This window comes from Hemibagrus wyckioides, linkage group LG27 (assembly GCF_019097595.1).
Source record: "Hemibagrus wyckioides isolate EC202008001 linkage group LG27, SWU_Hwy_1.0, whole genome shotgun sequence".
Classification (NCBI taxonomy): domain Eukaryota; kingdom Metazoa; phylum Chordata; class Actinopteri; order Siluriformes; family Bagridae; genus Hemibagrus; species Hemibagrus wyckioides.
The window spans coordinates 17,272,637-17,293,085 of record NC_080736.1 but is presented as its reverse complement, the minus strand read 5'-3'; the positions used below and the strand labels follow the sequence as shown (position 1 = coordinate 17,293,085).

The 20,449-nt window shown below is 46.0% G+C and overlaps 1 protein-coding gene across 1 annotated transcript; it reads left to right on the top strand.

Moving 5' to 3' along the window:
- The first annotated feature begins 5,833 nt into the window (after window positions 1-5,833).
- mfng (MFNG O-fucosylpeptide 3-beta-N-acetylglucosaminyltransferase) lies at window positions 5,834-13,167 on the top strand. Its single transcript, XM_058382111.1, has 9 exons — window positions 5,834-5,967; window positions 6,185-6,492; window positions 7,603-7,648; window positions 7,751-7,853; window positions 8,111-8,264; window positions 10,014-10,099; window positions 10,202-10,367; window positions 11,307-11,392; window positions 12,071-13,167. Exons 2-9 carry the CDS (start codon window positions 6,187-6,189, stop codon window positions 12,126-12,128), a joined length of 1,005 nt encoding a protein of 334 aa, XP_058238094.1. The 5' UTR covers window positions 5,834-5,967; window positions 6,185-6,186; the 3' UTR covers window positions 12,129-13,167.
- Window positions 13,168-20,449: the final 7,282 nt, after the last annotated feature.

The following is a 20,449-nucleotide window of genomic DNA, read 5'->3' as shown; positions in this document are numbered from 1 at the left end:
CTCAGGTCATTCATACCAGCTGCTGTCAGACTTTACAACACTGCATTACAGTGATGTTCCAATGTGCAATATTTTACCATTTTATAATTTTATATTTTATAATTTTATATAATCTTACTTTCTTTTACTATTTGTATTGTTATTAGTTTATTATTATTTGTATTGTGCAATATTTTTTATTTTATTTATTTATTTTCTCTTATAATTTTTACATAAATTATACAATTTATATTTTTACATTCTTTTCATTTACTATCTGTCTTTTTTAAATTTCGTTCTTTCTATCTTTAGATTAAAAACCTGCATGGTAACTGTCTGTTGAACTGCTGTGACTATTAAATTTCCCCACTGTGGGATCAATAAAGTTTTATCTTATCTTATCTCTGGGTTCTTCTTGTCTATGTTCCTTGTGGTGTAGACCATGTTTCCAGTCTGTGACTAAGCCTTTGGTTATGTTTTTGGATCCTGTATGTCCTCTGATTATTGTTCATGTCTAGGACTGGCCTTCTGTTGGTGATTTTTCCATTTTGCTCTATTTTGTTAATAAACCTCTTGTGAATGGTCCAAACTTCACCTCTACACCTGAAGATCTGTTCAACCTTCAGCACTACAGCTTTAACACTCATCTCCATGGAGACAGCAGTGGCATGAAGGTGCAGAATGTGTGTGTGTGTTTCCTTCCCACCTTTCCTTTGTCCTTGAGGAGGTGAGAGCAGAAGGAGCATCACCAGGTTAAGGGCAACAACCATCTTCTTCAGTTCCTTGATTATCTCACATCTCTATACTGACATCTGCAGCGCCGTCCAGTGGCGGACATGTAAAAGTACATTAACTCAAATACATAAACACAGCACACTGGTCATCTACATAAACACCTCACACCTCAGATTCCTAACTGTCTTCGTGTCTCACTGGATTTAGTGAAGGTCAACACGGACACATCACCGGCTCTGATCTCTGAGGGTCTGGAGGTTGTGTGGGTGCTGTGGTATCATGCTGTGCATGCTGGGGTCAGGAGAGACACGTCCTCTGTAGGTCAGCAGATCATCTCTAAGTTTCTGGACCTTGTGCTAAGCCATGCTGTTGTGTTCATGAGTAACTGCACTGCTATTTTGAAATAGGAACTCTGTACTATGTAGTTAAACCGGATGTGATGGGAGGAGGAAAAGAAGAGGTGAAGTGAGTTAAGTAATAAACCGGATGGATGTTCGCTAATTCTGTCTCGTTTGCTTATTGATAATTATACTGCCAAATACCACAAATTGGCGACGAGGATTAATTTTTTTTCTTTTTCTGCTAATTTGGTCGTGAAGATGGCTGTTGCTAATGTGCCTTTTCCTAGTTTTTTTCTGCTTTTCCCCAGCGAACCTACTATGCTGTTCAGCACGTGGTTGCGGATCTTTGGAACCTACCTATGCGTTATCGATGCAACAGGGAACTCCTAGTTGGACGAAAGACGGAGAGCTGTCCTGCTTCACTGCCTTGGCACAAAGGGGCAGCGGATTTTCTACTCACTGCCTAATGTAGGTATGACCTATAAGGATGCGGAGGATGCACTAAAAGCCTATTTTGTGCCAAAAGCTAACATAGTAGCTGAACGTCACGCCTTCCGTAAACGCTCCCAGGTGCCTCACGAGACAGTTATACAATACCTTGTTGCCTTGTGAGAACTTGTCACATGTGAATTCGGTGCCGGTGCTGATGAGATGATTTGAGATCAGTTAGTGGAAAATATGCTTAGCCCACGAATACGTGAGAGACTTTAACTTGAAACAGATCTCACGCTGGATAGAGCCATTACTATAGCGAGTCAGATTGAATCAGCTGCCGATCAGGCTAAATCAATCTCAAACCCTCACCAAGCTATCGCTTCCATACAGGCAGTACAGCATGTAGTAAAGCGGAGGAGGGGGAAACCACAGCACATCATGCCCAATTCTGCTCACGCGGGGAAAAAATGGTCCTGCTTTCACTGTGGCTCAGAGGCACACTTAGCTAACGCTGCAAACTGCCCTGCTGCAACTGCAACATGCAGAAAGTGCAAAAAGACTGGACATTATGCTAAACTGTGTCGATCTGCGTAGTCAAACATGTGTGAGGTACATGAAATTGAACTACCAGAAGTTACTGTTCTGTACACAGAACATACAGCTCGCTTACCTAGCATAACAAGTACAGTAACTATATCCACCTCTGCTGATCAGATCTGTACAGTGAATCTGGTGGTTGACACCGGGTCTTCCATTTCGATCTTGCCTTACCGTACTTATGCATGCCATTTCAGTGATGCTGCACTGTCACAACTGACAGCCGGGCTGGTGACTCACTCAAAATCTCAAATCCCAGTGGTCGGGTGTTTATCAGCGAACGTTTTGTTACATGACCACACAGCTTTTGCTACATTCTTCATCGTGGAACAAGGCACACCACTAATGGGGAGGGATTAATGTCTGCACTGCAAGTGAGGATTGAGAATAATCAAGTGTTGCCTTCTGATTCCCTTCCTGAGCTTGCTTCTCCTGTGTTACAGTGCACTGTTGCTGACTCAACGATTTTGGATGTGCTAAAAAATTTTGTACACCATGTAAAGCTGGATGAAATGGTCATGCCAGTGCGTCAAAAACTTCACCATCTACCCCCTTCTGTGTGAAGTGCTGTGTCAGAGGAATTGAGTAGCTTACAAGCAGCATTGACGCTTCTGCATGGGTCTCACCAATTGTTGTTACTCAGAAAAAGTCAGGAAATATCAGGATGTGTGTGGACCTCAGAGGGCCAAATAAAGCAGTAATCATGGATACTTTTCCATTGACACACATGGATGGACTGCTCACTTTTCTCAAAGGCTCTGCTGTCTTCACCACTATTGACCTGGCTAACACTTACTATCAAGTGCTGCTGCATGAGGACAGTCGCGATCTCACTACCTTTATTACCATGATGGACTGTACCAATTCTGCCGATTTCCTTATGGGTTAGCTTCAGCACCTGCAGTATTCCAGAAGATGATGAGTATCATCCTTGCTGGATTGTCAGGGGTCGAAAATTAATTGGACGATATTATTGTCCATGGATGCGACATGCCTACACATGACAGAACACTTCAGGAGGTCTTACAGCATTTGGAAGTCTCTGGGTTACAACTCAACAAAGACAAGTGCCGTTTTCAGCAAACCAGTCTGCTGTTCTTAAGCCATACTGTGTCCCCAGAGGGCCTTCGCCTGGCTAGGTCATGAGTACAGGCAGTAACTTAATGCTCCTGCACCTTCGAATGCACCTACTTTGCGTTCCTTATTGGACCCATGTCATGGTACAGTAAGTTCATCCCGGATTTTGCCACTGTTCTAGCTCCAGTGCGCTCATACCTACATACCTACTGGGTTCAGCTGGTCAAAAGAGGCAGAACAATGTTTTATCAAAGTGAAACAATTGCTGGCAAGCAGCTGCTCCTTGGCATTATTTGACCCCACACTGCATACCATTGTCTCTACAGATGCTTCTGATTATGGCCTGGGTGCCATACTCTCCCATGTTAGTCCAGATGGCATTGAACGTACTGTAGCGTTTGCTTCACGCATGCTGACGGCTGTTGATCATAAATATGCCACAGTTGAAAAGGAAGCACTAGTATGTGTGTGGGCCATAGAAAGGTGGCGTACTTACCTATGGAGCCGTCGTTTCACTCTACGTATGGACCACCAGGCCCTGACAACCCTACTTACCACTAAAGGTGTTGGTCGTGCTGGACTCTGTGTAGCAAGGTGGTCTGCACGCCTCATGTCATTTAACTATGATGTGGTATACTGTCCAGGTTCCCAAAATGCCCCTGCTGATTACCTGTCACCTGTGCCCTTACCTGATGATGCTGCTGATCTGGCTTATGATGCTGGTGATGATGTGGATGAAGAGTTTGTTGCATTTCTGTCTGCCACTTGTACTTCTCTGTCTGCTACTGATGTTGCTGCTGCATGTGCTTCTTGTCCTGTACTAACCAAACTTCGTGCACAGATTACTGATGGCTGGCCTCCTTCACCCAAGGGACTGAATGCTGACTTGTTGCCATACTATCAGCTGCGACTGGAATTGTCTGTCAAGGATAGCTTCATCTTCCAGGGTTCACGGCTGATAGCACCTGCTGCTCTTCACTCTACGCTGGTCTCTATAGCGCACGAAGGGCACCAAGGGGAGGTGAGAACTAAACAGCATCTCCGTGATCTTTATTGGTGACCAGGAATGGATGTTCAGGTTCACAACACTGTTCGTTCTTGTCACGTATGTCAACTCAATGACAAAACGGTGAAATCGCATCCTGCCCCTCTTCAGCCAGTACCGCTGCCAGATGGACCATGGCAGAAGGTAGCTGTGGATATAGTCGGGCCATTTGAAACCTCCACATCTGACTGCAGGTTTGCTATAACATTGACTGATTAGGTAGATTACAGGAAGTGGCCTGAGGTCTCCTTTGCTCACACTATTACTACAAGTGCTGTGATTTAATTTCTCTCATCTGTATTCAGTCGTTATGGCAATCCATTGAGCATCGTTACTGATAACGGCATCCAGTTTACATCTGCTGCCTTTGCCGCTTTCCTGAAACAACAGAATATCCGGCACCATCGTTGATTGTCGTTCATTGGTATGCTACCAAGTTGTGCCATTTTGATTTAATAAGTTCTAATGATACAGAATTGGTATGGTCTGCATCACTACTGTTATCAGATATGTGTTATAGTGTTATATACTTGAGAATCAAAGACCAGTTACAGCTACAAAACGAATGTGCTTCGGATTAATAATTACAGGGATGTTCTTAAAAAAGGGGAAAATGTTGTGTTCATGAGTAACTGCATTGTGACTACTATTTTGAAATAGGAACTCTGGACTGTGTAGTTAAACTGGATGTGAGGGGAGGAGGAAAAGAAGAGGTGAAGCGTGTTAAGTAATAAACCAGATGGATGTTCGCTAATTCTGTCTTGTTTCCTTATTGATAATTATACTGCCAAATACCACATATGCTGAGTTAGGAAGGAAGGAAGATCATTTACCATGGCAATGAGAAGCAGGTGAAAAACCTTCAGGCTGCAGGACAGAAAGTCAGTAAGGGCTGAGACTAGGAGCCACAGCTGTCATGTGACACGCCATAGACAAATGAGGAGGCAGGAGTGATGGAGAACCTCTCTGACCATCTCTGTCGGTTACACCAGTCATCAGCATGCTTTCAGAAAATATCAGGAGATGCTGTCAGACATGTAAGCCATGTTCTACAGCTTGTGTCCAGAGCTTGTGTCCAGAGCAGCTGTCCAGAGCAGGTGAGAAGGATAAAGATTTCTAAACCAGTTCTACACAGACAGATCATTAAGCTAGAAGTATGAAAGTAAAATAAAAAACAAACAAAAAAAACAAACAAAAAAACAAATAAATAAATAGAACACTAATAGGTTCTTATATATATATATATTATTTAAGTTAATAAATGTTAATAACTGACATAGTTTATTTTTTATTTTGTTATGTCATTTTTGTTTGTTGAGAGGGATTTTCACCTTATACCACTTCTTTAAATAATGAAAAAAGTGTAAAATATTTTATTGATAAAATAAGAGCGGATTTTTGTTCCAGACAAAATAATGTGAAAGAAGAAGAAAGCTTTGATCCTTCAGTGTTTTCACACACACACACACACACACACACACACACACACACACACACTACAGAAGAGTGAAAGAGTGAGAGAGAAACTGATTAAAAGTGATGATGCTCTTCCACGTGCAGACAGATAACGGACTCGACTTCCGGTTTATTTCAGTTCAGAGCAGAACACAGGCAGAATTCCGTTATGAGAGCCACACTGTGCGCGCGCGCCATCATCAACCTGCTCTCGCGCGCTGTGATGGAGAAAGGAAATGATGATTAAAGGGAAGTGATGACTGACAGCACAGGAAGTGCGCTGTGTTCTTTTCAGAGTTTAGGGTAGGTTTTACATGTTTTAATCTGGATAGTGGATGAAGCAACTCCACGGCACGCGCACTTTATTTTATTCTTCTTCTTTTTTCATTTCCCTGTTTGATCTCGCGCGCCACCAGCTTCGTTTTTTTAAAAAAAAACTTTTTTAAAGGTTTTCATTAAGATTAACTTTTTGTAATTACGAAATTCTAAAAACAATCATGAAATAAAGCCCTTTATTTAGAAATGCACTTGAGATGGAAGCCGAGCCGCGCGGTTCCGGTGGCCGCGCTCGCGCTCCTCATCGTCGTCGCCTTTCTGCACTCGCACCTGCTGAACGGAAACGTGAGAGCGCGCGTGAAGAAGCCACCCTCCTCCTCCTCCTCTTTTACCTCCATCCCCTTCTCCCCTATCTCTACTGTGACCGGCGCGCGAGGACAGCGGAGGGTCCAGCTCGAGGACGTGTTCATCGCGGTGAAGAGCACGAGACACAACCACCGAAACCGCCTCGCGCTCCTGCTGGATACCTGGATCTCCAAGACTAAAGAGCACGTGAGCTCTCTCTTAAGATCCAGGCTTACACACACACACACACACACACACACACATTAATCTATTAGTGGGTGGTGTAGAGGGGCGCCAATACCTTTGAACAGATGCACTGTCAGTACTTACACACATACTGTACAGAGCTCTCTCTCTCTCTCTCTCTCTCTCTCTCTCTCTCTCTCTCTCTGGCCCCCCACCCCCTCTTATCTCTGACATGAGGCACTTAGTGACTCTATATATATTTGAGCACCACACTGATAATCACATACATATCTCCTCATTCAGCCAATCAGATTTATCCCCTGTGTCACATGACTTCCACTTCCTGCAGTTCACTTAGTGCTTACATGTCTGCCCAGGGGCCAGCAGATTAATCTGCCCCTGTGTACACAGTGTCCACTCTCCCTTAGGTAAGTGCCCTTCATACACACTGTGAGACAGACAGACAGACAGGCAGACAAACAGACAGACAGACAGACAGGCAGACAAACAGACAGACAGGGAGACAGGCAGACAAACAGACAGACAGGGAGACCGACAGTATCAGATGAATGATTTGTGTCAGTGAGTTATGTGTAGATTTGTGTTCATGGTATATGTGTGTTTGCGCACTGTTGCATATCTGCATGAGTGTAAGTGAGTGTGTGTGTGTGTGTGTGTGTGTGCATATGTGTGTGTGTGTGAAAACAGAGGAAACTCATGAGAAAGGAAGTTACAGCTACAGGAAGTGAAACAATGTGACTATAACACACACACACACACACACAATCAGAAACACTTCACACACACATCAGAGAATAATCAACTGAGACATAATGTGTTTAATAAAATAAAGATTAGTATAACATTTAAAGAAAAAGAAACTTGACTGGAATTAGTGTGTGTGTGTGTGTGTGTGTGTGTGTGTGAGTAAGTGTGTGTGAGGGAGAGTTTGTGTGAGTGAGTATGTTTGTGTGAGTGTGTAAAGTTTCACTTCTTTATTCTGCTATATAAAGTGTGTGTGAGCTGCAGTTCAGAGAGCAACATGAGTTTACTCCGGGATAATAACTGAGTCACATCTCTGTCTGTCTGTCTGTCTGTCTGTCTGTCTGTCTGTAATTTGTGTGTTTACAGACATATATCTTCACAGATATCACAGACAAGGAGATCAGCTCTAGAGGTAACACACACACACACACCCCATATGAGTTAAGAGTCAAAAGTTTCAAAAGTTTCCATGAGTTGTGTGTGTGTGTGTGTGTGTGTGTGTGTGTGTGTGTAGGGTTCAACATCATTGTCACCAGCTGTTCTCCTGAACACACTCGTGAGGCTCTCTCCTGTAAGATGGCTGCTGAGTATGATCACTTCATGGCATCTAATAAAAAGTGAGTGTGTCACACTGAAGGAGCCCTGAGTTAGCGAGTTAGCTCTGTGTAGCGTTAGCGCTGTAGCTGTTTAGCTAACGTTGATCCAGGACATTTCTGTCGTCCCTCACTCACTACTCCTTTTTCTCACTGATACATCAGAGCTGCCTGAGGTTTCATCCCAAATAACCTCAGTGCTTTACACTGGAGGAGACAATGTTTGGTGTTAGTGGATGACATGTGTATGTGTGTGTGTGTGTGTGTGTGTGTAATGCAAGGTGGCTGTGCCATGTCGATGATGATAACTACCTGAATCCAGGTGCGCTGCTCTCTCTCCTCTCTGAATTCTCATTGGACAGAGACGTGTATGTGGGTAAACCCAGTCTGAATCAACCAATCGAAGCCCAGGAGCTGCTGCCTAGCAACAAGACTGTAAGAGTTATCCTGAAGATACAAGTTACCTTACACACACACACACACACAATATATATATATATATATACACAATATCTCACAGAAGTGAGTGCACCCCTGACATTTTTGTAAATATTTTATTATATCTTTTCATGTGACAACACTGAAGAAACGATCCTCTTCTCCAATGTACAGTAGTGAGTGTCCAGCCTGTATAACAGTGTAAATTTACTGTCCCCTCAAAATAACTCAACACACAGCCATTAATGTCTAAACCATTGGCAACAAAAGTGACTCCACCCCTAAGTGGAAATGTCCAAATTGGGCCCAAAGTGTCAATATTTTGTGTGGCCACCATTATTTTCCAGCACTGCCTTAACCCTCTTGGGCATGGAGTTCACCAGAGCTTCAGAGGTTGCCACTGGAGTCCTCTTCCACTCCTCCATGATGACATCACAGAGCCGGTGGATGTTAGAGACCTTGCGTTCCCCCACCTTCCATTTGAGGATGCCCCACAGATGCTCAATAGGGTTTAGGTCTGGAGACATGCTTGGCCAGTCCATCACCAAGGCAGTGGTCGTCTTGGAGGTGTGTTTGGGCTCGTTATCATGTTGGAATACTGCCCTGTGGCCCAGTCTCCAAAGGGAGGGGATCATGCTCTGCTCCAGTATGTCACAGTACATGTTGGCATTCATGGTTCCCTCAGTGAACTGTAGCTCCCCAGTGCCGGCAGCACTCATGCAGGCCCAGACCAGGACACTCCCACCACCATGCTTGACTGTAGGCAAGACACACTTGTCTTTGTACTCCTCACCTGGTTGCCCCCACACACGCTTGACACCATCTGAACCAAATAAGTTTATCCTGGTCTCATCGGACCACAGGACATGGTTCCAGTATTCCACGTCCTTAGTCTGCTTGTCTTCAGCAAACTGTATGTGGGCTTTCTTGTGCATCATCTTTAGTAGAGGCTTCCTTCTGGGACAGCCATGCAGACCAATTTGATGCAGCGTGTGGCGTATGGTCTGAGCACTGACCGGCTGACCCCCCACCCCTCTGACCGGCTGACCCCCCACCCCTTCAACCTCTGCAGCAATGCTGGCAGCACTCATACGTCTATTTCCCAAAGACGACCTCCGGATATGACACTGAGCACGTGCACTCAACTTCTTTGGTGGACCATGGTGAGGCCTGTTCTGAGTGGAACCTGTCCTGTAAAACCGCTGTATGGTCTTGCCCACCGTGCTGCAGCTCAGTTTCAGGGTCTTGGCAATCTTCTTATAGCCTAGGCCATCTTTATGTAGAGCAACTATTCTTTTTTTCAGATCCTCAGAGAGTTCTTTGCCATGAGGTGCCATGTTGAACTTCCAGTGACCAGTGTGAGAGAGTGTGAGAGCGATAACACCAGATTTAACACACCTGCTCCCCATTCACACCTGAGACCTTGTAACACTAACGAGTCACATGACACTGGAGAGGGGAAATGGCTAATTGGGCCCAATTTGGACATTTCCACTTAGGGGTGTAGTCACTTTTGTTGCCAACAGTTTAGACATTAATGTCTGTGTGTTGAGTTATTTTGAGGGGACAGTAAATTTACACTGTTATACAGGCTGGACACTCACTACTGTACATTGGAGCAGAGGGGCATTTCTTCAGTGTTGTCACATGAAAAGATATAATAAAATTTCCAAATATAAAGAGTAATTATTTCTGATTACTGAACAAGAGGTTGGCGTGTGTGTGTGTGTGTGTGTGTGTTTTCAGCGTGATGTGCAGTTCTGGTTCGCTACAGGAGGGGCGGGGTTTTGTCTCAACAGGAAGTTGGCAGAGAAGATGGCTCCATGGGCGAGGTGTGATTAAATTACACGTCTATAGTATAGAATTTATTTATTTTTCACTGACAGAAGGAAGCATCTATGAAGGTGTGTGTGTGCGCGTGTGTGTGTCTGCAGCGGCTCCAGGTTATTACACACCTCAGCTGTAATCAGACTTCCTGATGACTGTGTGATCGGATTCATTGTGGAGAAGCGAGTGGGCGTGTCCATGATCCACAGTCAGCTGTTCCACTCTCACCTGGAGAACCTCCTGCTGCTCACACCTGCACAGATCCTCACACAGGTCAGAGCACAGCAGCCAATCAGAGGAGAGCACTTCACTCACACTCACACACAGCAGCCAATCAGAGGAGAGCACTTCACTCACATTCACTCACAGCAGCCATGTTGATGCTGATGTTTCTACTGATGTCTGTGTGTATGTGCGTGTGTGAATGTATGCCTGCATATGTGTGTGTGTGTGTGTATATGAATGCATGTGTGCATATGTGTGTGTGTGTGTGTGTGTGTGTGCGTGCATGTGTGTATGTGTGTGTGTGAATGCATGTGTGCATATGTGTGTGTGTGTGTGTATGTATATGAATGCATGTATGCATATGTGTGTGTGTGTGTGTGCGCGCATGTGTGTATATGTGTGTGTGTGTGTGTGTGTGTGTGTGTGTGAATGCATGTGTGAATATATGTGTGTGTGTGTGTGTTTGTGTGTATGCATGTGTGCATACGTGTGTGTGAATGCATGTGTGCATATGTGTGTGTGTGAATGCATGTGTGCATATGTGTGTGTGTGAATGCATGTGTGCATATGTGTGTGTGTGAATGCATGTGTGCATATGTGTGTGTGTGAATGCATGTGTGCATATGTGTGTGTGTGTGTATGCATGTGTGCATATGTGTGTGTGTGTGTATGTATATGAATGCATGTGTGCATATGTGTGTGTGTGTGTGTGTGCGCACATGTGTGTGTGTGTGTGTGTGTGTGTGTGAATGCATGTGTGAATATATGTGTGTGTGTGTGTTTGTGTGTATGCATGTGTGCATATGTGTGTGTGTGTGTGTGTGTGTGAATGCATGTGTGAATATATGTGTGTGTGTGTGTGTGTTTGTGTGTATGCATGTGTGCATATGTGTGTGTGTGAATGCATGTGTGCATATGTGTGTGTGTGTGTGTGAATGCATGTGTGCATATGTGTGTGTGTGTGTGTGTGTGTGTGTGTATGTGTAGGTTACTCTGAGTTATGGCCTGTTGGAGAATAAGATGAACAGTGTGTGGCTGATGGGAGGTTTCAGTACAGAGGACGATCCCTCCAGGTAACATCTGTCCTTCAGTCTGATCTCATTATTATCTTCAGATAATACATCAGTCTATCATAATCAGACTATATATCATAATCAGACTATGTATCATAATCAGACTATGTATCATAATCAGACTATGTATAATCAGACTATCATAATCATATGATCAGACTAATAATGTTAGTGGCATCAAATACATATAATCAGAATTTATGCTTTAATCAGATGTCAGAATTTAATCAGACTATATAATCAAATATACAGAGAGCTTAATAAGAATATATCAGACATGATCAGACTATACAGTCAGATACCTAAACACAGTATAATCATATTTAAGATTATATCATTATAATCAGATAATCAAATCAATTAATATCATCTGAGTGTTAAGGCTGTAATCAGATTAGAATCAGACTATTACAATGTCTAAGGTATCATATCTAAACTGGATAATCAGACAGTGTGATATAATCAGAGTGTGGTGGTCATGTGATATGAGTCTGGTGGTTATGTGACGTGAGGACACTGTTCAGCATAAACAGAAGTTATAGTCATCAGATCATTTAATCAGATCAGACTGTAATCTGATGATATAATCAGACAATATAATGAGATTGTAAGCCAATGATAAGATCAGATACAGTAATTAGATTTGGGACTGATTTTATTGTGTGTTTGTTTTTGCAGGTTTAAAACACTACACTGTTTCCTGTACCCTCTGACCAGCTGGTGTCCACCCCCATGAAAACACTTAAATACCCACAATCCCCTGGAGGATAATATAACACACACATACACACTGAGGACATGCACCATGTGTCTCTGAGTTACTGCATCCATACATTACTGTGTTCCAGAGTCACTGTGTTCCAGAGTCACAGTGTTCCTGAGTCACTGTACCCTAAGTCACAGTGTTCCTGAGTCACTGTGTTCCTGAGTCACTGTGTTCCTGAGTCACAGTGTTCCTGAGTCACTGTACCCTGTCACAGTGTTCCTGAGTCACAGTGTTCCTGAGTCACAGTGTTCCTGAGTCACTGTACCCTAAATCACAGTGTTCCTGAGTCCATGTGTTGCTGAGTCACTGTACCATGAGTCACTGTACCCTGAGTCACAGTGTTGCTGAGTCACTATGTCCCTGAGTCACAGTGTTCCTGAGTCACTGTACCCTGAGTCACTGTGTCCATCTCACTGTGTCCCTGTATAAGTGTCCCAGTGTCCCTTGTGTTAATTCCTGCCTGATCATGGTGTTTAATCCCACATGAGTCTGAAGACTGATTTAATGAGAAGATCTTCCAGGAAAGTGTGTGTTAGAGGTCAGAGCATCTCAGGCATCTCATCCAGAATTCACACAGATCTTTGGTTCTGCTGGAGATCTTCTATATGTTCACCAGAAGAAAACACCTCAGACCAAGCGTTAATCAATCTGGATTATTCAGGCTGATTGATCCGGATTATTCAGGCTGAGTGTGAACATGTTCTGAAACCCAGAGACACACCTGCTTCCTTATTCCTGCTTTAATGATGGATCTGTTCACAGATTGGAGCGGATTTTATAACATTCTACTGAAGGCTTCAGTATTCACACTGCTAACAGAGCACTCTGTGTGTGTGTGTGTGTGTTTAGACTGGAATAACAGTGAAACCCCTAATTCAGTTTCAGCAGGAACACAAACATACACACACACACACACGTGTATGGAGTGTAAGAGAGTGTGTAGTTAAACCACTGTGTGTTGTACAGAGACAGTGTGTTCAAAAAATGTCAATAAATTATTTTTTTAAAACTTTTTTTGTAATGTTTCTCGTGTGTATTAGTCATTTAACTATTTCCTCATGTTTACCTGTAGCTTTAAAATGAAGCTTTATGTGCAGAAATATTTATTTTATCTATTTTATTTAAATATAAATCAATATAGAGAATTAAGAGTGTGATAAAATCACCTACATCACACACACACACACACACATTAGGATTTTATGAGCTCATTTTAGAATCTTGTGTCCTCAGTAGGTTCAGTAACTGATATAAATTAATAGTGTGTGTGTGTGTGTATAAAGGTGAGTGTGTGTTGTAGCGTGCTGAGTGGGGACAGAGAACAACACACAGAACCAGCTTTTAATCACCAACAACAAAAGAAGGCAAGGAAGGAAGAACTGAGGATTGCTGGGCTTGAAGAGAAGGGGAAAAAAAGGAGCACAAAAGAGGAGAGTCAGTTAAGGCAATTCCTTCCCTGAAACGGAGTGAAGGAGTAGGGGACAGCAGCGGAGTCCTGGCCAGGCCTGAGGGAGTCAGGAGGCGGCTGGTACAGATCCAGGAGGGAGGCCGGGTGTCAGCGATTCCACACGGGGCTTCTCTCAGTCCGAACTGCCTGGAAACAACACATAGGGTACCTGTTAGTCCAGTAGGGGGCCCTCCTCACCTTGTGTGGCCGGCAGAGCTAACGTCTCTGCTGTGTTGCTCTGCTGGAGGGTGAAGGGTTTAAGGGCGCTTCTGATTGGCCCAGAGTATTTTGGCGCGCTTTCTCCCACTCCTCCCTGTGCTCTAATTTAGCAGCACTGGCCGTGGTGCTGATCTGCTTCCGCCCTGCGCAGGCGCCGCTGTCCAGGGTGTTTTTCCGGGAAAGGAGGGAGGCGAGGAGCAGCTCTTTTCTGTGTGTGTGCGGCGGCGGGCGTGGCGCCATCACAGGGCACCCCCCCCCTTAGCTCCGAGCCCCTTTTCCGTGGCGATCTTCGGCCCCAAAGGGAGTGGGCGTGAGACAGGCCATCTGCGTTCCCATGTTGGCTCCCGGCTCTGTGCTGGACCTGGAACGAGAAGTCGTGCAATGGGAGGAACCACCTAGTAACCTGCGCATTGGCGTCTTTGGCTTTGGCCATCCACTGCAGGGGCGCATGGTTGGTGACCAGGATGAAGTGGTGGCCTGCCAGGTAGTAGCACAGTTCCTTGACGGCCCATTTGATTGCCGGGGCTTCTCATTCAACTGACGCATAGTTTTTCCTCTGCCGGGATCAGCTTCCTTGAGGTGTAGAGGACCGGGTGCTCCTCTCCTTCAAATACCTGGGACAGAACCGTGCTAAGCCCTGTCTCGGAGGCGTGGAGGGTGAAGGGGAGCTGGAAATCAGGGTTTCGGAGCACCGGGCGACTGGTGAGCGCCACTTTCAGCTGCTGGAAGGCCCTCTGCTGTCTTCCATCCAGAGCACCCAGTCTGGTTGGCCCTTCTTTGTGAGATCTGAAAGGGGGGAAGCTACAGAGGAAAAGTTAGGGACAAACCGCCGATAGTATCCTGCCAGCCCCAAGAATGCTCGTACCTGTTTCTTGGTGGTGGGTTGGGGATACTCCCTGATGGCCTCGACCTTCTTTTCCTGGGGTCGTAGCAACCCCGCCCAATGCAGTAGCCCAGGTACTGTGCCTCGGTCAGCCCCAGGTGGCACTTACGGGGGTTGGCTGTTAGCCCTGCCTTCCAGAGGCTGCCCAATACCTCCCTCAGCTGGAAGAGGTGGTCTGACCAAGTGGAGGGGTGTATGAGGACGTTGTCCAGGTAGGCGGCAGCGAAGGCTTTGTAGGGCCGCAGGATGATGTCCATAAGGTGCTGGAACATCGCTGGGGCCCCATGAAGACCGAAGGGTAAGACCCGATACTGCCAGTGGCCACCGGAGGTGGTGAAGGCGGTCTTGGGCCAAGCGTCTGGGGCCAGGGCTACCTGCCAATAACCCTTGGTGAGGTCCAGGGTGGATACAAACCGGGCTCTTCCCAGTCTCTCCACGATGTCGTCCACCCGGGGCAGGGGGTAGGAGTCAAACTGCAAGATCTAGTTGAGCCTCCAGAAGTCATTGCACAGACGAAGGGACCCATCAGGCTTGGGCACCACTACAATGGGGCTGGACCAGGGGCTGGTGGATTCATCGATGACCCCGTCTCTCAGCATCCGCTCCACTTCCTCCTCTATAGCCTGGCAGCGGCCCTCGGGGACCCGGTAAGGCCACTGATGGACCACTACCCCGGGAGGGGTCTTCACTTTATGCTGTACCAACTGTGTGAGCCCCGGGGTGGTTGAGAACACGTCAGTGAACTGGTCGACAAGCTCTGTGAGGTCTTGCTGTTGGGCTGGCAAGAGCTCCTCTCCCCTCCCAACTAGGGGGCGCTCCTGGGGGTCTGTGGCAGGAGAAGCAAATGCAGACACAACCAGCTGGGCCGGCAACCATCTTTTTAGGATGTTGATGTGGTACAGCTGTGTGTCTGCACGCTTACCTGGTTGTTGGAGGCGGTAGTTCACAGGCCCAACCAGTTTGATGACTGTGTAGGGGCCCTGCCACTTGGCCAGGAACTTGCAGGCGGTGCAACTTGCAGGAGCATCACCTGATCCCCTGGGTGGAACTCCCAGGGCTGGGCCGGTCGGTTGTAGACCTGCTGCTGGTCTCTTTGGGCTGTCTCCATATGTTCCTGTACGATAGGCCCTACCCGGTCTATTCTGGCCTGCATGTCCTGGATGTAGTCAATCACCGAGTGGAATGGTGAGTGTTGACCCTCCAAAGCTTCGCGGGCCACATAGAGCAGTCCTCGTGGTCGCCGCCCGAACAGGAGTTCAAATGGTGTGAACCCTGTCGAGGCCTGGAGCGTTTCACAGATGGCAAAGAGGACGTAGGGGAGGAGGAGATCCCAGTTCCTCCCTTCCTCATCCACCACCCGGTGCAGCATCCTTTTGAGGGTCTGGTTAAACCGCTCCACCAGCCCGTCCGTCTGTGGGTGATAGACAGACATCCTCAGGTGTTTGACCTGTAAGAGCTGACACAGATCTGCCATTAGCCGTGAGGTGAAGAGCGTACCTTGATCAGTGAGGATGTCCTTCGGGATTCCCACACGGCTAAAGAGTGTGAGGAGCTCTCTAGCGATGTTGCGGGAGGTGGCCTTTCGGAGTGGGACTGCCTCGGGGTATCTGGTGGTGTAGACCATCATCACGAGTATATACTCGTGCCCCCGGGCTGACTTCAATAGCAGCCCTACAAGGTCCATGCCGACACGCTCAAAGGGGACGCCGATGATGGGGAGCAGTATGAGGGGAGCCGGCGCTGGCTTCTGGGGTGCCATCTGTTAGCATCGGGGGCAGGCCCGACAGAAGCCTTGGACCTCTGCCAGCATCCCGGGCCACGTGAAGTGGTCCTTCAGCTTCTCTAGAGTGTTCCGTGGGCCCAGGTGGCCCCCCAGTGGGTGTGTGTGGGCCAGGTGTAGAAGGAGAGTGGCGCGGGAGCGAGGAACCACTAGCAGGTTGCACAGCTTGCCACGGCGCTCAGAGTGGTAGTATAGCAACCCCCCCTTAATGAGGAAGAATGCTGCAGGCAGCTGGTCCCCTGGGTGGGTATTTACTCCCTCCACCTGCAGAACACCTATGGAAGTCCCCTGCCGTTTTGACTGGAGACCGGCCGCCCTGGGCGAGGATTTCCACCTTCACCAGCTCATAGTTGTGTGCTTCATCCAGCTTGAGGGCGTGGTAAGCCAGTTGGGCGGCCCCTGTGAGGAGAGGGGCTAGCACGTCGGCCCAGTCCCCTCGCGGCCAGCCTTCCCGTTCGGCGGTACGCTCGAAGGTCTCAAGGAAGGCCTCCACATCATCCTCTTCGGTCATCTTTGTGAGGAGGCGCCGGGCTGCATGGCCTGGGTCTGGGAGTGGAATTGCTGCCGCTTGGGGCCCTCTCCAGAGCTCCCTTAGCTTTTCGTTGGCGACTGTCAGGCCCCGGGTCAGCTCCCTAATGGCCTCCTGCTGGTGGATGCTTGTCTCCAGCAGGTGCTTCAGGATATGCTCCAAGCTGACCCCTGAGGCCTGTTCGGCATCCTCTGCCCGCATGCTCCACCAGTGTAGCGCGCTGAGCAGGGACAGAGAGCAACACACAGAGCCAGGTAGCAGGTCAATGCCAGCATTTAATCACCAACAACAAAAGAAGGCAAGGAAGGAAGAACTGAGGATTGCTGGGCTTGAAGAGAAGGAAAAAAAAAAGAGCACAAAAGAGGAGAGTCAGTTAAGGCAATTCCTTCCCTGAAACAGAGTGAAGGAGTAGGGGACAGAAGCAGAGTCCTGGCCAGGCCTGAAGGAGTCAGGAGGGAGGCCGGGTGTTAGTGATTCCAAACGGTGCTTCTCTCGGTCCGAACTGCCGGGAAACAACACATAGGGTACCTGTTAGTCCAGTAGGGAGCCCTCCTCGCCTTGTGTGGCCGGCAGAGCTAATGTCTCTGCTGTGTTGCTCTGCTGGAGGGTGAAGGGTTTAAGGGCGCTTCTGATTGGCCCAGAGTATTTTGGCGCGCTTTCTCCCACTCCGCCCTGCGCTCTAATTTAGCGGCACTGGCCGTGGTGCTGATCGGCTTCCGCCCTGCGCAGGCGCCGCTGTCCAGGGTGCTGAATCGCCGCTGGGCGTGTTTTTACAGGAAAGGAGGGAGTCAAGGAGCGGCGCTTTTCTGTGAGCGAGCGGTGGCGGGCGCGGCGCCGTCACAGTGTATAAAGGTGAGTGTGTGTATAAAGGTGTGTGTAGGTGTATAAAGGTGAGTGTGTGTATAAAGGTGAGTGTGTGTATAACGTTGATTGTGTTTATAAAGGTGTGTGTGTGTATAAAGGTGAGTGTGTGTATAAAGGTGAGTGTGTGTATAAAGGTGAGTGTGTGTATAACGTTGATTGTGTTTATAAAGGTGTGTGTGTGTATAAAGGTGAGTGTGTGTATAAAGGTGTGTGTGTGTGTATAAAGGTGAGTGTGTGTATAAAGGTGTGTGTAGGTGTATAAAGGTGAGTGTGTGTATAAAGGTGAGTGTGTGTATAACGTTGATTGTGTTTATAAAGGTGTGTGTGTGTATAAAGGTGAGTGTGTGTATAAAGGTGAGTGTGTGTATAAAGGTGAGTGTGTGTATAACGTTGATTGTGTTTATAAAGGTGTGTGTGTGTATAAAGGTGAGTGTGTGTATAAAGGTGTGTGTGTGTATAAAGGTGAGTGTGTGTATAAAGGTGAGTGTGTGTATAAAGGTGAGTGTGTGTATAAAGGTGTGTGTAGGTGTATAAAGGTGAGTATGTGTGTATAAAGGTGAGTGTGTGTATAACGTTGATTGTGTTTATAAAGGTGTGTGTGTGTATAAAGGTGAGTGTGTGTATAAAGGTGAGTGTGTGTATAAAGGTGAGTGTGTGTATAAAGGTGAGTGTGTTTATAAAGGTGAGTGTGTGTGTATAAAGGTGAGTGTGTGTGTATAAAGGTGAGTGTGTGTATAAAGGTGAGTGTGTGTATAAAGGTGAGTGTGTGTATAAAGGTGAGTGTAGGTGTATAAAGGTGAGTGTGTGTGTATAAAGGTGAGTGTGTGTGTATAAAGGTGAGTGTGTGTATAAAGGTGAGTGTGTGTATAAAGGTGTGTGTGTGTATAAAGGTGTGTGTGTGTATAAAGGTGAGTGTGTGTATAAAGGTGAGTGTGTGTATAAAGGTGTGTGTGTGTGTATAAAGGTGAGTGTGTGTATAAAGGTGTGTGTGTGTATAAAGGTGAGTGTGTGTATAAAGGTGAGTGTGTGTATAAAGGTGAGTGTGTGTATAAAGGTGTGTGTGTGTGTATAAAGGTGAGTGTGTGTATAAAGGTGAGTGTGTGTATAAAGGTGTGTGTGTGTGTATAAAGGTGAGTGTGTGTATAAAGGTGAGAGTGTGTATAAAGGTGAGTGTGTGTATAAAGGTGAGTGTGTGTGTATAAAGGTGAGTGTGTATGTATAAAGGTGTGTGTGTGTCTATAAAGGTGTGTGTGTGTGTATAAAGGTGTGTGTAGGTGTATAAAGGTGAGTGTGTATGTATAAAAGTGAGTGTGTATGTATAAAGGTGTGTGTGTGTTTATAAAGGTGTGTGTGTGTGTTTAAAGGTGTGTGTGTGTGTATAAAGGTGAGTGAGTGTATAAAGGTGAGTGTGTGTGTATAAAGGTGTGTGTGTGTATAAAGGTGAGTGTGTGTGTTTAAAGGTGTGTGTGTGTGTATAAAGGTGAGTGAGTGTGTGTATAAAGGTGAGTGTGTGTGTATAAAGGTGTGTGTGTATAAAGGTGTGTGTGTGTGTATAAAGGTGAGTGAGTGTGTGTATAAAGGTGTGTGTGTGTGTATAAAGGTGAGTGTGTGTATAAAGGTGAGTGTGTGTATAAAGGTGAGTGTGTGTATAAAGGTGTGTGTGTGTATAAAGGTGTGTGTAGGTGTATAAAGGTGAGTGTGTGTATAAAGGTGAGTGTGTGTATAAAGGTGTGTGTGTGTATAAAGGTGAGTGTGTGTGTATAAAGGTGTGTGTGTGTTTATAAAGGTGTGTGTGTGTGTGTTTAAAGGTGTGTGTGTGTATAAAGGTGAGTGTAGGTGTATAAAGGTGAGTGTGTGTATAAAGGTGAGTGTGTGTATAAAGGTGAGTGTGTGTATAAAGGTGAGTGTGTGTGTATAAAAGTGTGTGTGTGTTTATAAAGGTGTGTGTGTGTGTGTTTAAAGGTGTGTGTGTGTGTGTTTAAAGGTGTGTGTGTGTGTATGAAGGTGAGTGAGTGTATAAAGGTGAGTGTGTGTGTATAAAGGTGTGTGTGTGTGTATAAAGGTGTGTGTGTGTTTAAAGGTGTGTGTGTGTGTATAAAGGTGAGTGAGTGTGTGTATAAAGGTGAGTGTGTGTGTATAAAGGTGAGTGTGTGTATAAAGGTGAGTGTGTGTATGAAGGTGAGTGTGTGTATAAAGGTGTGTGTGTGTTTATAAAGGTGTGTGTGTGTTTAAAGGTGTGTGTGTATAAAGGTGAGTGAGTGTATAAAGGTGAGAGTGTATAAAGGGGAGTGTGGGTGTATAAAGGTGTGTGTGTATAAAGGTGAGTGTGTGTGTATAAAGGTTTGTGTGTGTATAAAGGTGAGTGTGTGTGTATAAAGGTTTGTGTGTGTTTAAAGGTGTGTGTGTGTGTATAAAGGTGAGTGAGTGTGTATAAAGGTGAGTGTGTGTGTATAAAGGTGAGTGTGTGTATAAAGGTGAGTGTGTGTGTATAAAGGTGAGTGTGTGTGTATAAAGGTGAGTGTGTGTATAAAGGGGAGTGTGGGTGTATAAAGGTGTGTGTGTGTATAAA